This window comes from Pinus tabuliformis, chromosome 5_1, assembly GCF_031772625.1.
Source record: "Pinus tabuliformis cultivar Carrire ecotype Pingquan chromosome 5_1, CPIR1, whole genome shotgun sequence".
Classification (NCBI taxonomy): domain Eukaryota; kingdom Viridiplantae; phylum Streptophyta; class Pinopsida; order Pinales; family Pinaceae; genus Pinus; species Pinus tabuliformis.
Window position 1 is genome coordinate 540,602,322 of NC_142305.1, and position 15,270 is coordinate 540,617,591.

The 15,270-nt window shown below is 40.8% G+C and overlaps 1 protein-coding gene across 2 annotated transcripts in view; it reads right to left on the bottom strand.

The window, feature by feature from the left end:
• The window catches only part of CBP20 (CAP-binding protein 20), a 171,142-nt gene that overhangs the window by 141,728 nt on the left and 14,144 nt on the right, over positions 1 to 15,270 (bottom strand). The window contains exon 2 of one of the 2 annotated variants that reach the window (XM_089432422.1): positions 12,565 to 12,689. In XM_089432422.1, the coding sequence (XP_089288548.1) occupies positions 12,565 to 12,689 (125 nt within the window). Of the gene's footprint in view, positions 1 to 12,465; positions 12,690 to 15,270 lie in introns of both variants that reach the window. The other variant, XM_089432421.1, reaches the window with a different exon arrangement.

The window sequence follows — 15,270 nt, forward strand, 5'->3', positions numbered from 1 at the left end:
CTGAGGGGTCAACGTGTCTGTATCCGACACTCGAATCCCCGTATCTGTCGAATCCCAAATCCACATGTCAGGTGACTTAGCTGAAAACACGCCTCAACTCCTATTGTCATCTTCCCCGCCCTCGTCTTCCATCGACCCCTCCGCCACTACAATCATCAACTACTGTCGTCGTCCAAACCGTGTTCATTCATGGTTGTCTCCCTCGCGTCTGTTGACCATAGTCTTGTCTTCACACACGGACCATTTTTTATTCAATATATAATTTTATTATATAGTCACCATATAAATCTTAATTAATATTTATATAATTAATTATATATTTAGTGATATTCAATTATTAAATTATTAAATTAAAATATATATTGTATATTTAAAATATATATATATATATATATATATATATATATATATTATTACTAAAAAAATAAAAACATTTAAAAGAAAAATAGGATCAAGTTAAGAAAAATAGTTAAGCTGGATAGATCTACTCCACCTCAAACCCGCTCAATGGCTTCATCAATGTTGATTGTTGATTTCAATAAGAGACTAGTAGACCTTGAGACTAAGGTGACTGAACAAGGCGATAAATGTTGAAATTTCTAAGTCTATCCGTTAGAAATTTAATCTGTATTCTTCTAGTTTATTTCTTCTACTTGTTAAATTCGAACAAGTTATTTAAAACATATAAATAACGAAATAAACACAATACAGTCTCAACATCTACAGATCATCAACTGAAAGAAAACAAACACACAAGTGACACCGTTATTTTTGGACAAATGTCCCCGGAAAAACCCAATGCAGGAAAACCGGTGCAGCTATTCTGAGGGTTTATTACTATGCAATGTTTCCTTGAGTACAACTGGGTGCCAAATTGGCTCACCCGACAAAGAAAAACAACTAGTAGTAATACCTCTCTATTCGGAAACAGGTATTCAGAAAACCTGTCCCACGAAACCCTCTCCAGCAACTCTGAAGCACTGCGCTGGCCCTTTTGGCCTCTGCGTCAGCCTCAAACCCCTCTGCGTCAGCCCTCTAAGGCACTGCGCAGCCTCTGGGACCCTCTGCGTCACTCCAGCTGCCCTCTACGTGGATGACGCAGTCCCTCTGGCCTCTGCGTTGTCTCTGCTGGGTTCTGTGTGCCCTACTCTGGCTGTTGCTTCTCGCTCTTTGCCTTTGTGCTGGTCTCTCGGCACTATCTCTGCCTCTTTGCATAGTACTCACTACCCCTCACTGCTGATCACTAATTCTAATTTCTTTCGCAACCCCGCTCTAGCAAATCGAATGACTGATCACTCTGGTGTGTTCTCCAACTAACCCTCAAGCCTCCTCTTATACTTTTCCTGTTGGTCCTTCAACGGTCGAGATTAAATCTCTAATCAACGGCTAAGATTAGATTTGGCTTGATCCATGACTTTTGGAACCTTCTAACCCAGTTTTATATTAATACCCATTAATATTTTATTTTTCCTAAGTTTAGACTTAGGAACTCCATTAAAAATATTAATTATTTTAATATCTCCCAAACCGGGTACAATCTGTCCAAACCATTTCTGGGTCTTGGAGATCTCATGTGCTTTAGCCTCTCCACCAATTTTCATGTCTAGGGCACATCTGATGCCACCCCAAATCAACAATAAAATCTAAGAGATCCAGAACACAACAAAGGGAATAAAGAGTCAGCTTGAAGAGAACAAGAATGAATTTAAAAAGGATCAGGCAAACATTTCAGTTAAGGTGGATCAAGCTATGGTGATGTTGGGTTGTATTTGTACCAGCCTAAAGATTACACACAATCAAATTCTCCAGAATAATGAGGCTACTCAACATCTCAATTCTCCAAATTCGTCAAAATCATCAGACGCACATGAGAAACCCGAGTCCCCAAAGACATCTTCCACACCTAATCAAGGAAATAGTAACACGAATTTTGAAAATAAGCAGCGCTGAAATCCATACACCAATATGTCGTTTTCAAATCAATACCCCTTCTTCACTCCGTCGATAGCGACATATCAACGAAGAGCAAAAATAGAGTTATCCAAATTCGACGGTAACGAAAAAATCAGTATTGCTTGGCTCAATAAAGCAGAAGAATATTTCGAGATTTACAATATTGACAATGATGACGAAAAAATGAGGCTTGCTTCCATGAAAAAGGAAGGCGAAGCATATAATTGGTATATGTGGTGGAAAAAGACGACACTTGCTATCAGTTGGAGGAAATTTAAGGATGCGTTCTTTAAAAGGTTCCAAGGTGTCAAGGAAGAAGAGTCCTCAACACTCACCAAATAGCGACAAAAAGGAGATGTGGATGAATACACTCGAGAATGGGAGACTTTAGCAACACGAGTACTTGGATTATCAGAAACTCGTCTCATTCAATCGTACACCTCGGGACTTAAACCCCATCTACAAGCATAACTTGAGCGTCATGACATTACATCAATAGAAGTAGCAAGACAAAAAGCAAAAGTTGTTGAAAAGAAATTTGACAAAATGTTGTGGTCAAAGGCTGAAAGAGTATATTCGAGACGAAGATTTCCCCAGTCTACGAATACAGATAACACAAAATATGTTCCACCACATCTTCGTGAAGGAGAAAAAACTAATGTGGAAATGCAAAGGATGAAAGAGGGCAAATGCAAATGCTGTGGTGAAAAATGGGACCCTAAACATAGGTGTGCTAAAGGAAAAGAAACCAAAAACCTGTATAAATGCGAAGCAACCAATGATTCAGACAGATTCTCTCCAGAACTAGATGATGAGAGAATTCCGCAAGTATCATTATCGGCCATGACAGGTATATCACAACCCCAGACATTAAAATTAAAAGGACATATCAAGAAGAACAATGTAATGGTTCTCATCGATATCGGTAGCACCCACAATTTTTTGGACTCAACCATGGCAAAGAGACTCAACATTTTCACATTTCCCATGCCCAACATGAAGGTTATGGTAGCCGACGATAAGAAAATTGAAAAAGTAGGGAAATGCAATAAAGTCAAATTACAAATTCAAGACTTTAATTTAGAATCTCCTTTCTACACGGCACCATTAGGAGGAATGGATGTGGTCTTAGGTATCCAATGGTTACAAACCCTCAGTACTTACTCTGCCAACCATCAAAAGCAGTTTCTAAAATTTAAATGGGAAGGCAGAAATACAAATTATATGGGTTCCAAGCACCTGAGAATCAAATCGTATCATCATCCCAAATGATGAAAATGATTCGAAGAGGAGCACCAGCCTATGTAGTACAATGTCACCAATTAGAAATGTTAACTTCAAAATTGATCAGCGAAGAAGCACCAGAAGTACAAGAGCTAATTCAGAAGCACGAAAAAGTATTCCAAGACATGCCAATGAAAATGCCTCCTAATAAATAAATCGAGCATATAATAGAAGTCAAAGCAGGATCAAACCCCTTCAACATCAAACCGTATCGATATCCCCATCATCAAAAAACAGAAATTGAGAGATTAATCCAAGATCTTTTAAAGTGTGGCATCATCTCAAAAAGTAAAAGTCTATATGTTGCTCCAGTTGTATTGGTGCGGAAAAAAGATGGATCGTTCAGGTTATGCATCGATTATCGAGGACTAAACAAAATAACAATTAAAAACAAGTTCCCAATTCCCTTCATCGATGAAATGCTGGATGAACCACATGGCGCTAAATATTTCTCAAAATTGGACTTAAGGTCAAGATATTATCAAGTCAGAATAAGGTTAGAAGACATACCAAAAACTGCGTTTCGAACACATGAAGGTCACTATGAATTTAAAGTAATGCCTTTTGGGTTAACCAATGCACCAGCAACATTCCAAGCTACTATGAACGAGTTATTCCGTCCATATCTAAGGAAGTTTGTGTTAGTGTTCTTTGATGACATTTTAATTTATAGTAAAACTTGGAAGGAGCACCTACAACATTTGGAGAAATTTCTTACGCTATTGGAAGAGCATCAATCCTATGCCAAGAAGTCCAAATGCACCTTTGGGAAGGAAGAAGTAGAATATCTCGGACACATAATATCCCATGAAGGAGTAAAAGTGGATCCTAATAAAATCAAGGCTATAAGGGAATGGACCAAACCAGTTAATATATCCAAGCTAAGAGGGTTCTTAGGATTGACTTGATACTATCGAAGATTTATTAAAAACTATGCACATATAACCGCACCCCTAACAAACCTTTTAAAGAACTCATTTCAATGGAATGAAAAAGCAGGAAAGTGTTTTGAAGAATTGAAGGAAGTTATGTCTAATGCCCCAGTATTGGCAACTCGAGATTTCTCTAAACCATTTATCATTGAGTGTGATGCTTCAGGTTTCGGTATAGGAGCAGTGTTAATGCAAGATGGGCATCCAATAGAGGAAACTCAATAAACGAAAACGTCTTAAATCTACATACAACAAAGAAATGCTTGCTATTATGCACACACTAGCCAAGTGGAGGCAATATCTTTTGGGAAGTAAGTTTTCCATACGAACAGACCATAACAGTCTCCAGTACCTCCAACAAAAAACACTTTCCGAAGAACAACAAAAGTGGATTGAAAAAATTGCTGCCTTTGACATGGAAATATTACACAAAAGGGGAAAGGACAATATAGTGGCAGATGCCCTGTCTAGGAAAGATGAAGAACCGACACTACTTGCAGTTTCAGTTATTGTTCCCGAATGGCTTAATGAGATTCGAAGTGAATATGCAAAAGATCCAGAAACAAGCGCTATAATCAATAACCTTCCGCACAACTCAAAATGGGAATGGAAGAACGACATTCTATGGTACAAGGGAAGAATCTATCTGAATTCAAACTCCAAGTTTAAAACCAAGATCCTCAAGGAGTCACATGATTCACTGTCAATCGAACATGTTGGATTCTTTAAAACTTACTATAATGCACGCTAGTCATTCTTTTGGAAGGGAATGAGTCACGATATTCAAAAATATGTAGCAGAATGCGATAAATGTCAATGGAATAAAAGAGAATATGGCACCCGAACTACTTGATCCCTTAAACATTCCAAATCAGAAATGGGAAGAAATGTCAATGGACTTTATTGAAGGCTTACCTGTATCTGATGGTAAGGATAATATTCTTGTAGTAGTCGACAGACTCACCAAGTATGCTCACTTTATTGCAATAAGAAATCAAACTCAGGAATACAAATCGCTAAGATATTTTGCAAAAATATTTACAAATTACACAGATTTCCAAAAGTCATTGTGAGCGATAGAGATGCCAAATTTAAGGGTAATTTTTGGACGGAATTATTCAATCATATAGGAACCTACCTCAACATGAGTTCTACTTACCATCCTCAAACAGATGGCCAAAGAGAGGCTGTCAATAAATGTTTGGAAACTTACCTATGTTGTTACGCCACAGACAAGCAAAATAAGTGGGTTCATTGGTTACATCTCGATAAATGGTGGTACAATACTACTTACCACACGTCAGCAAAAATGACTCCATTTCAAGCTCAATACGGGTACAAAATTCCAAAATGGAAGGACCTAGCTATCATCCAGACAAAACTACCAGCTGTTAAAAACCAACTAGAAGAAACCCAAAAAGTCATCCAAACCCTAAAAGAAAATTTAAATAATGCAAGAAACCGTATGAAGCAGCAAGTTGACCGAGAGAGAATTTGAAATTGGAGAATGGGTATTTGTCAAGCTCCAGCCATACAAACAATTGTCCTTAAAACAATAAGGAAAAAATAAATTGGCACCAAAGTTCTATGGACCATACCAAATCAACAAAAAGATCAACCAAGTTGCATATAGTTAAGCCTTCCGGATAAAAGTCGTGTCCACAACATCTGTATCCTGCCCTAAAAGGGCACTTGGTGACCATCAATCAGCACAAACAACGCTTCTGTCCTTAGATGTTAAAATTGGCAACTAGGGCCAAACTCCATGTGGATCACCTTATTTGTGACTACTGATATTTTTCCTAGATTCCTCTCATGGAGAGGTGTAGGATTGATCTAAAAGATCATCCGATTCCGATAAGTATTTATGGAGATATGAATTTATTTTGATTATGGAAAAAATTTCAAAGTCGAACAGCAACTTATGTAGGCTTAGAAGCCCAACAGTCATGTCTATTCAGCCTCAACGTTTTGCATATAAATACAAGGATCATTCTCCTCATTTGGACACTTCATCATCACACACTTGGGATCTCTTCCTCTCTCTACTTGTCTTTGGGTTTTAGTAGGAGGAGAGATCCTAAGGGATAACGTTGCCGTGATCCAGAGGGCAGAAAGCCAGAACTGTTGGAAAAGTCAAAACTATCGGAACTGCCGGAAGAGTCGAAACTGCTGGAAAAGCCAAAACTGCCGGAAAAGCTAGAACTGTCGGAAAAGCCGGAACTGTCGGAAAAGCCAGAACTGTCGGAAAAGACGTAAGTGTCAAAAGAGCCCGAAAAGCCGGAAAAGTCAGAACTGCCGGAAAAACCGGAAATGCCGGAAGAGTCGGAACTACGAGAACTACCGGAAGAGCCGGAAAAGTCGGAACTATCGGAAAATCCGAAAACGCCGGAACTGTCGAAAACGCCGGAACTGTCGGAAAAGCCGGAACTGCTGGAAAAGCCGGAACTACCAGAAGAGCCGAAACTGCCGGAACTACGGGAAAAGTTGGAACTGTCGAAAGAGCCAGAACTGCCAGAAGAGCCGAAAAAGTCGGAAGAGCCAGAACTGCCAGAAGAGCCGAAAAAGTCGGAAAAGCCGGAATTGCCGGAAAAACCGGAAAAGCCGAAACTATCGGAAACGTCAAAAAAGCCGGAACTGCCGGAAAAGCCTGAACTGCTGGAAAAGCCGAAAAATCTGGAACCACCGAAACTGCCAGGAATTGCCGGAACAGCGAGAGCATCTGTCTCCAAAGGAGAGCAGCATGCAAGGGACAACTAACTAACATTGGGACAATTGTATGGTACTTAGCAGCAAATACACCAAGCATGCAATGTTACAGCTAGCATGCAAGGGACAACTAACATGCAACAACAAGCATGCTAAGGACAACTAACATGCTAGGGACAACAAGCAAGCAAGGGACAACAAGCAAGCAAGGTGCAACCAACACATAGGTCAGGATGACAACATGGTGCATGCAGCAATGGCACATAATGCAGTACAATGATGGGTACAGTCATGATTAATGAAGCGTGATGAGATGCGGCATAGTGATGATGGGTGTAGCATGGTGCAGCGCGATGAGGTGCAGCATGATGACGAAATGCAACACAATGATAGGTGAAGGAGTCACCTTGGAGAATCAGTTGAAGCAACATGTCTTCAACTGATCTCATGTATCATCTTCTTAGAGATGATCTATGCTATTATCTAGATAAGTCAAAGTATTGACTTCTGTTGTAAACGTACTATCTCTCTCTCTCTCTCTGCTGAACTATTGAAGAACATATAAGAAGAATTGATCAAGGGTTTCCCCACATTGGGGTTTGTCCCTGGCTAGCGCCACATCTTGTGTCCTCTTGTCTTGGCTTGTCTTCTGCGATTTATATTTATGTTCTATCTGCAGTTTACTTTAATGCTGATGTGATTGCTAATCTGGAAAAGATATTGAGCTAACTGTGAAAATTGAAATAAATTGCTCTAGCATAGAACATACCTAAAATTAACATGGTATCAGAGCTAAGGTGAAGACAATGCCCAAGCAAGAGTGAAAGAGCAATCACCGAAGACAGTTGGGAAAGGACAAAAGGATTAGTGGATTCCTCATCCCTCTTCAAATTCACCGAGGGTGAAGTCGAAGCAGAGAATATTATCAGAATGGCACAACGGAAGTTTCTGATGGCCTACCTAAAGATCACTTCATTGGGAAGTTCGGATCTAAGGGTGGAAGGAAAGGTGGATGCCTTAGTTGCAATAAGTTCGGCCATTATGCGAAGGAGTGTCCAAATGGCAGAGACACATCTCTCGATGAAGATAACAATCATTCCAGGCACATCTTAAATGATCAAAGGAATGACAGGTAATGCAGGTCATCAAGGAAATGGTCGACTCTTCAAAAAAATCAAGGAACCCCAAGTATGAAGAATCAAATGTTGTTTTTAAAAAGATAAGGAAGCGTTATCTTGTATTGGTCCTCTCCTTCAGATTCTTTGGGAATCTGGCTTATTGATTTTAGTGCTTCAAGGCACTTCATCGGATAGATGGGTGCACCCTTTAATTTGGTAGAGATGGAAACAATCGTGGGATTATACTTGGAGTCGATGCCACCTATCCCGGAAAGGGTTTAGGGAATGTTATCCCTCAATTGAATGAGGGTAACTCAATTCAGTTACAGAATCTCTTTTATGTACCTGATCACAAGAAGAACCTGGCGTCCATTTCAGCAATGGAAGTCAAAGGTTTCAGGGTGGCACTCATCGATGGAAAGGTACGTGTTTGAAAATAGAATTTTCAAAGATGTTTTTGTGTTCAAGGTTGTATCAAGTTGCAGGAAGTCCACTGGGGACCATGTCCATTGACACATAGCACAGAAGGTCTATGAGTCAGATGGTGACAGGGATCCCTGAATTCAAAAAGAGCATGAAAGTACATGTCTGAGATGTACCGAAGGAAAATCTTACGAGGGGACCATTCCCCTCAGGTTGCAGGTCCACAGGTTTCGAACAACCCGAGGGGTTTGAGATTCATGATCGGGAATCTCATGTATACAGGTGGAAGAAAGCCCTCTATGGCTTGAAGCAAAACACCCCGGGCATAGTATGAGAGGATTGATAGCTGTCTGATGAAGCTGAGATTCACTAGGAGTGAAACCGATCCAAAACATTTCCCGAAGGTTGTGTATGATAGACCTCTCATACCGACACTTGATGAGGACAACCTATTTCTGACAGGTGCAAACCCTCTCATTTGCAGAAGTAAGAGGGAGTTGGATTTCGAATGTGGAATGATAAACTGCAAGCCTGTGACTACCTCAAGGATCTTAACTTTCAAAAGTTATATGGTAGTGATGTCGGACCAGATTTGGGAAATGCCTCTGAGTTTCATAAACTCATTCGCGTTGATGTTCTTGGTGAACTTCCGTCTAGACATATGTTTTGCAGTTAGCATGGTGAGCTCATATTTGGTTGAGCCTCACTGGATTGGTGCCAAGAATCTTCTGAGATATCTTCAGGACACAATCTCTCATGGATTGAGATACACTGCCGGAAATATGAAACTACATGATTATTCGAATACTGAGTGGGCAGGCAATGTGGAGGATCACTAGAGCACTTCTTAATTCTCTTTGGATTTTGCTTCAATATCATGGATGAGAAGGAAGCAGAAGTTGGTTGCTATAAGCACTGTCGAGACCGAATACATAGGTACGAGTATGATCTCGTGTGACGCTGCATGGTTGCAGAAGCTCTTAAGTGAGCTGTTTGTACACATGATGAATACCACTGTGATTCTCTGTGACAACCAGAGGTGGGATTCGATTATTGAGGAATCTCGTATTTGATGATTGCTCCGGCAAATAGACATCAGATACTGCCTTATTTGTGATATGGTAAGTCGATGAGCGAGGAGGCTCCATTGCATTGAGACTGATGTACAGGTCGCAGACATTTTGTCAAAGCCCCTAGGAAAGGTCAAATCTGTGACTTTCCCGAACTACTTGGAGTCATTGAGAGACCTTCTTATAAGGGTCCTGCATGTTGCATGCATTGAGCTCTGGGAGCTCTGGGGGGCTTGGGGTACTTACTGGAGCAACATAGGACCAGAGGGCGACTCACCTTCCCCTGGTAGTGCGCTATGGACATGATGATTAGTTCTCCTGTGGGCCGGGATGATTAGTTCTCCCATGGCAACTGTGGATAGGATGATTCGTTTTCCTGTGGGCCAGGATGATTCATTCTCCGTGGCGATTGTGGAACAGGATGATTCGTTCTCCTGTGGGCCAGGATGATTCATTCTCTGTGGCGACTGTGGACAGGATGATTCGTTCTCCGTGGCGACTGTGGAACAGGATGATTCGTTCTCCTGTGGGCCAGGATGATTCGTTCTCCGTGGCGACTGTGGATAGGATGATTCGTTCTCCTGTGGGCCAGGATGATTCGTTCTCCGTGGCGATTGTGGAACAGGATGATTCGTTCTCCTGTGGGCCAGGATGATTCGTTCTCCGTGGCGACTGTGGACAGGATGATTCGTTCTCCTGTGGGCCAAGATGATTCGTTCTCTGTGGCCACTGTGGAACAGGATGATTCGTTCTCCTGTGGGCCAGGATGATTCGTTCTTTGTGGCATCCACTGACAGGGTGATTCGTTCTCCTGTCGAAGCATCCTACCCATGCAGTCTGGGGCTCATGGGATTTTGATTATGGAAAAATTGTCAAAGTCGGCCAGCAACTTATGTAGACTCAGAAGCCCAATAGTCATGTCTATTCAACCTCAACGTTTTGCATATAAATACAAGGAGCATTCTCCTCATTTGGACACTTTTTCATCACACACTTGGGATCTCTTCCTCTCTCTACTTGTCTTTGGGTTTTAGTGGGAGGAGAGATCCTAAGGGATAACGTTGCCCTAATCCAGAGGGGAGAAAGCCGGAATTGTCGGAAACGCCGGAACTGTCGGAAAAGTCAGAACTGTCGGAAGAGCCAGAACTACCGGAACTGCCGGAAAAGCCGAAACTGTCGGAATAGTCGGAAAAGCCGAAAAGTCGGAACTACCAGAACTACCGGAAAAGCGGGAACTGTCGGAAGAGTCGGAACTGCCGGAAGAGCCGAAAGAGCCGAAACTGTCGGAAGAGCCAGAAAAGTTGGAATTGTCGAAAAAGCCGGAACTGTCGGAAGAGCCAGAAAAGTTGGAATTGTCGAAAAAGCCGGAACTGTCGGAAAAGCTGGAACTATTGGAACTACCGGAAGAGTTGGAAAAGCCGGAACTGCCGGAATTGCCGGAAAAACCAAAACTGCCAAAATTGTTGGAAGAGCCGAAAAAGCCGGAACTGTCGGAAAGCTGAAAAAGCCGGAATTGCCAGAAAAACCGGAAAAGTCGGAACTGTCGGAAAAGCCAGAACTGTCGGAAAAGCCAGAACTGTCGGAAAAGCCGGAACTACCAGGAACTGCCAGAGCATCTGTCTCCGAAGGAGAGCAGCATGCAAGGGACAATTAACTAACATTGGGACAACTGTATGGTACTTAGCAGCAAATACACCAAGCATGCAATGTTACAGCTAACATGCAAGGGACAACTAGCATGCAACAACAAGCATGCTAAGGACAACAAGCAAGCAAGGGACAACAAACAAGCAAGGTGCAGCCAACACATAGGTTAGGATGGCAACATGATGTAGCAATGGCACATAATGCAGTACAGTGATGGGTATAGTCATGATTAATGAAGCGTGATGAGATGCAACATAGTGATGATGGGTGCAGCATGGTGCAGCGCGGTGAGGTGCAACATGATGACAAAATGCAGCACAACGATTGGTGAAGGAGTCACCATGGAGAATCAGTTGAAGCAACATGTCTTCAACTGATCTCATGTATCATCTTCTTAGAGATGATCTATGCTCTTATCCAGATAAGTCAAAGTGTTGACTTCAGTTGTAAACATACTATCTCTCTCTTTGTTGAACTATTGAAGAACATATAAAGTGGAAGGACTTACCAGAAGAAGAAGCTTCTTTGGAGACTGAAGCATTTCGTCAACAACATTCGTCATTACATATGCTTTGAGGACAAAGCATTTTTTTGGGAGGAAGGCAATGTTATATAAAAATTAGTTATTTGTAATTATTAGTTTAATAGGCAAAGGGCATGATCAAAGATCATGCCCATTCACCAAGAGGCACCCAAGGCTGTATTTAAGCCAGGGCCTCTCACTCTGTAATTCATCATTCAATTATTAATAATATATATATATATCATTGTTGTTAATTGCTGAGTTTGGTGCTTTATCTTGTTCCAAGAAACTTTTAACAAGGGGCATATAATTTTCCTTTCCATAATGTCGCTCCTCTTATAGTAATATGTAGTTTATAATCAGAGACAAATATGAACACATCACAACCACCTTTAGGGATGCCACATGTAATTCAACCATGCAGATGGTCACGGGTCCCTGTATCATAAGCTAATCTTCATATGAAATTTCTCCCAATTGAAGTCTGCACTAAATCCATTCTGTTATTATAAATATTGTTTAAACTTATTGACCAAGATTTCTAAAATTTCTTGGCCAAACCCAAACTTCCTTCTCTTCAAATTCTCTAATTATGTAGTAAAATTGAGTATTCATACAAAAGACAAGATACATGGCATCATTTTCATTTCTAGCATGGTATCTAGTCAAAATTAAGCATCAAATGCATCTATAGCAAAAGCATAATTTGCTTAGCAATGGTAACATGATCCTCACATAGCATATAAACAAATCAAGCTCACAGAAGAGACCATTGAAGGGTGCAATGTCTGAGGCAAATAACTTACATAACAAAGCAAAAACCACATGGAGTTTTTGTATTTTTATCTAAACCCATTATTAATTTTTTTACTTCTCCAGCACGAGAGAAGAGTTCATAGACTTGCTCTTCAGTTGTGTAAAATGACAGATTCCCCACATAAACAGTAACAGAAGTGCGCAGTGCCTGATCAAATTCCTCTTGCGTTCCATTAAATCTTCGATCTCTATATGCTGAAATCAGGGTTGGGTCCTACCAAAAGGTGGATAATTTAGTAAGATTAAAAAATCTGATTTAATGATATACAAAAATACAGATACTATTTCAAAAGGAATAGGAAACTAGAAATAACCAAACACACACACACACACACAAAATTTGACAAATATATTGAAAACAGATGAATTCTCAATTATGGGGAAAATGTAAAAGAATGACAATGACTAAATCTCACTCTGAAAACAGCAAAGGTGTCTATAAAACCAACATAAACTTGCTTCTTTACATGCCCCATGAAGTTTTAGGCATATGCAATGTACTGAAGCAGACAATTTAATGTATTTTTGTTGGACAACACTACAATTAGTAAGAAAAGCAAACCAAAATGAACGAAACACGAGTGTACCATGTATCCATGCATGGAATAAATTTAAAATCTGGCTGGCATAGATTTTAAGAGCTTGACATTCCTGCACCCTGCACAAGTGCCTTGGCAAATACAACTAAATGCCAGTGCCTAAGGTCACTATTGAATGCCCAGATTTTGTAAATGTAATTAAGACTGTCAATGCTGGATTACCAGCATGGATATTATGTCAGATTTTATCATGTTGTAAACATTCATTTCATATATATATATATATATATATATATATATTGCTGAAACTGTAGGAGAGGACGGTCTACACAGATCCTAATGCCTGGGAAAGAAGCTTCACTGAAAAGAAAGCTGTAAGGGACTGAGATAGCTCCTAAATACTTTTTTTTCCTGATCTGGTAGTTGGACTACCAACTAGTTATGAACGAATGGGAGAGAAGGTACTGAATTGCCCCAGAGTACGCATTACATGCCACTCCAGAGCATTCCAAGAGTTGACCCACAACCCAAGGCAGGACCCCGAACTCTGAGGCCGGGAACAACGCCTGTGGGGAGGCAGATGCAAGCAAGGAACAGCGCAGACAGAACAAGAGTGAGAACTAAGAGAAATTGCATACCAGAGACAACCAGCGTCCTCTGATTTGGGCAAACAGAATCAAGCCACATTTGTGTGCAAACGACATGACTCTAAGGAGGAGGTGACTGGAAGCCTTCTGAGTCACAGCCACATAGTGTGGAAGTGAGTTCTAAACTGAATTGGAGAAGGAAAGAGTAAGGAACCTTAAACCTGAGGTTCAGAGGCCTAGAGGGAATTATAAATGCTTTGTTTGTTTAAGGCACGTAAGGCACTGGAGAAGGGAAGCGCTGAGGGACTGCTAGATCAATGAAGGGCTCCCTTTGGTGCTGTGCAGGCCCTGACTGGCCATATTTTGCTATGTCAAGAGGCCTTAACTCAGAATTTGATGTGCAATTCCTGAATCCTGTATATGAAGGAGAATAGCCTTCATGTTTTCTACCTGATTTGTAACCTTGAGTAACCTTGGGTCCTTCGGTGAAGCTTTCTTTCAGGCATCAGATATGGCTTAGGGGTGGCCAGCTGCAAGATGGACTGCAATGTAGCTAAGCCTAAGGTTGGGTGGAGAGTGGCTCTCCCCTCATCAGTTTCCAACAAGTTTAAGAGAACCAAATAAATGTAACTGTTCTTTGAAAATGAAATGATATTGTTGTTCAATGTATTTCAAATATTGTTACGCTGATTTACTGTATTTGCATTGATTGATGAGCTCCAAGTGGTTGAGATGGTTTATGGAATATGTGTGAAAGAAGAGTTGGAAGTATTGTATAATTGTGTTTAGTTTTGGTTATTACTCTCTTGATGAATAAATGTTGTATGCAGAGGTAATCTCTGATGTATATAGCAATGATGAAACGGGAAAATGCGTATTGTGCTTGGTCACTAGCTGTTATTTTCTCATGTGAATGAATTCTGTGTATGGGCTCTGAAGGTACACTTTGGGACATGTTGCCCATAAAGGGTATGAAATGTATGATGTACATGTGTGATGCATAAGCTAACTTGGGCCTGAGGCTATTCTTGTTTTTCTGTTAGAATGGTTAGCCTTACTCAGACCAATTAAGGGATGGAATCGCAGTGGCTGTGTCTGTTAAAACTGGCAACTAGGGCCAAATTCCACTTTAGACAGCTCATTTGATGGAGATGATTATTGCATTGAATTCCTCTTTTTGAGAGGACCAAAATCGACCTAAAGATCATCAAATTTGGACAAGGGGAAATATGTTTTTGAGGTCAAGCCTACACATGTGCAAATTGTCAAGGTCGGCCACATCATCATGTAGGCTCATGAAGCCCAATGGACATGTCTTTTGAACCCCCAACGACTTGTATAAATAAGAGAGACCTCCAACCTCATTTGGCACCTCATCAACTCATCTTCTTCTTCTCTCTCCTCATCTGATTGGTTCGTACAGCTTATTGGACAGTTCTTCATCTCACACGTGTGGCTGGAAAAGAGGACGAATTTCAGAGGCTGAATTTCAGGACTGAAGCAGGGTTTGAACAGCGTTGACCAGGGATTGTTTGAAAAAGTTTGACTGTGATTTTGGAGGGTTTGACTCTGTTTGACCAGGCCACATTGATTGGCACAGAAACCGAGATTTTCTTGGCTGTTTGACCTGCATTAACTGCAGGCCTGTTTGACTGCAGGGTTGTCTTCA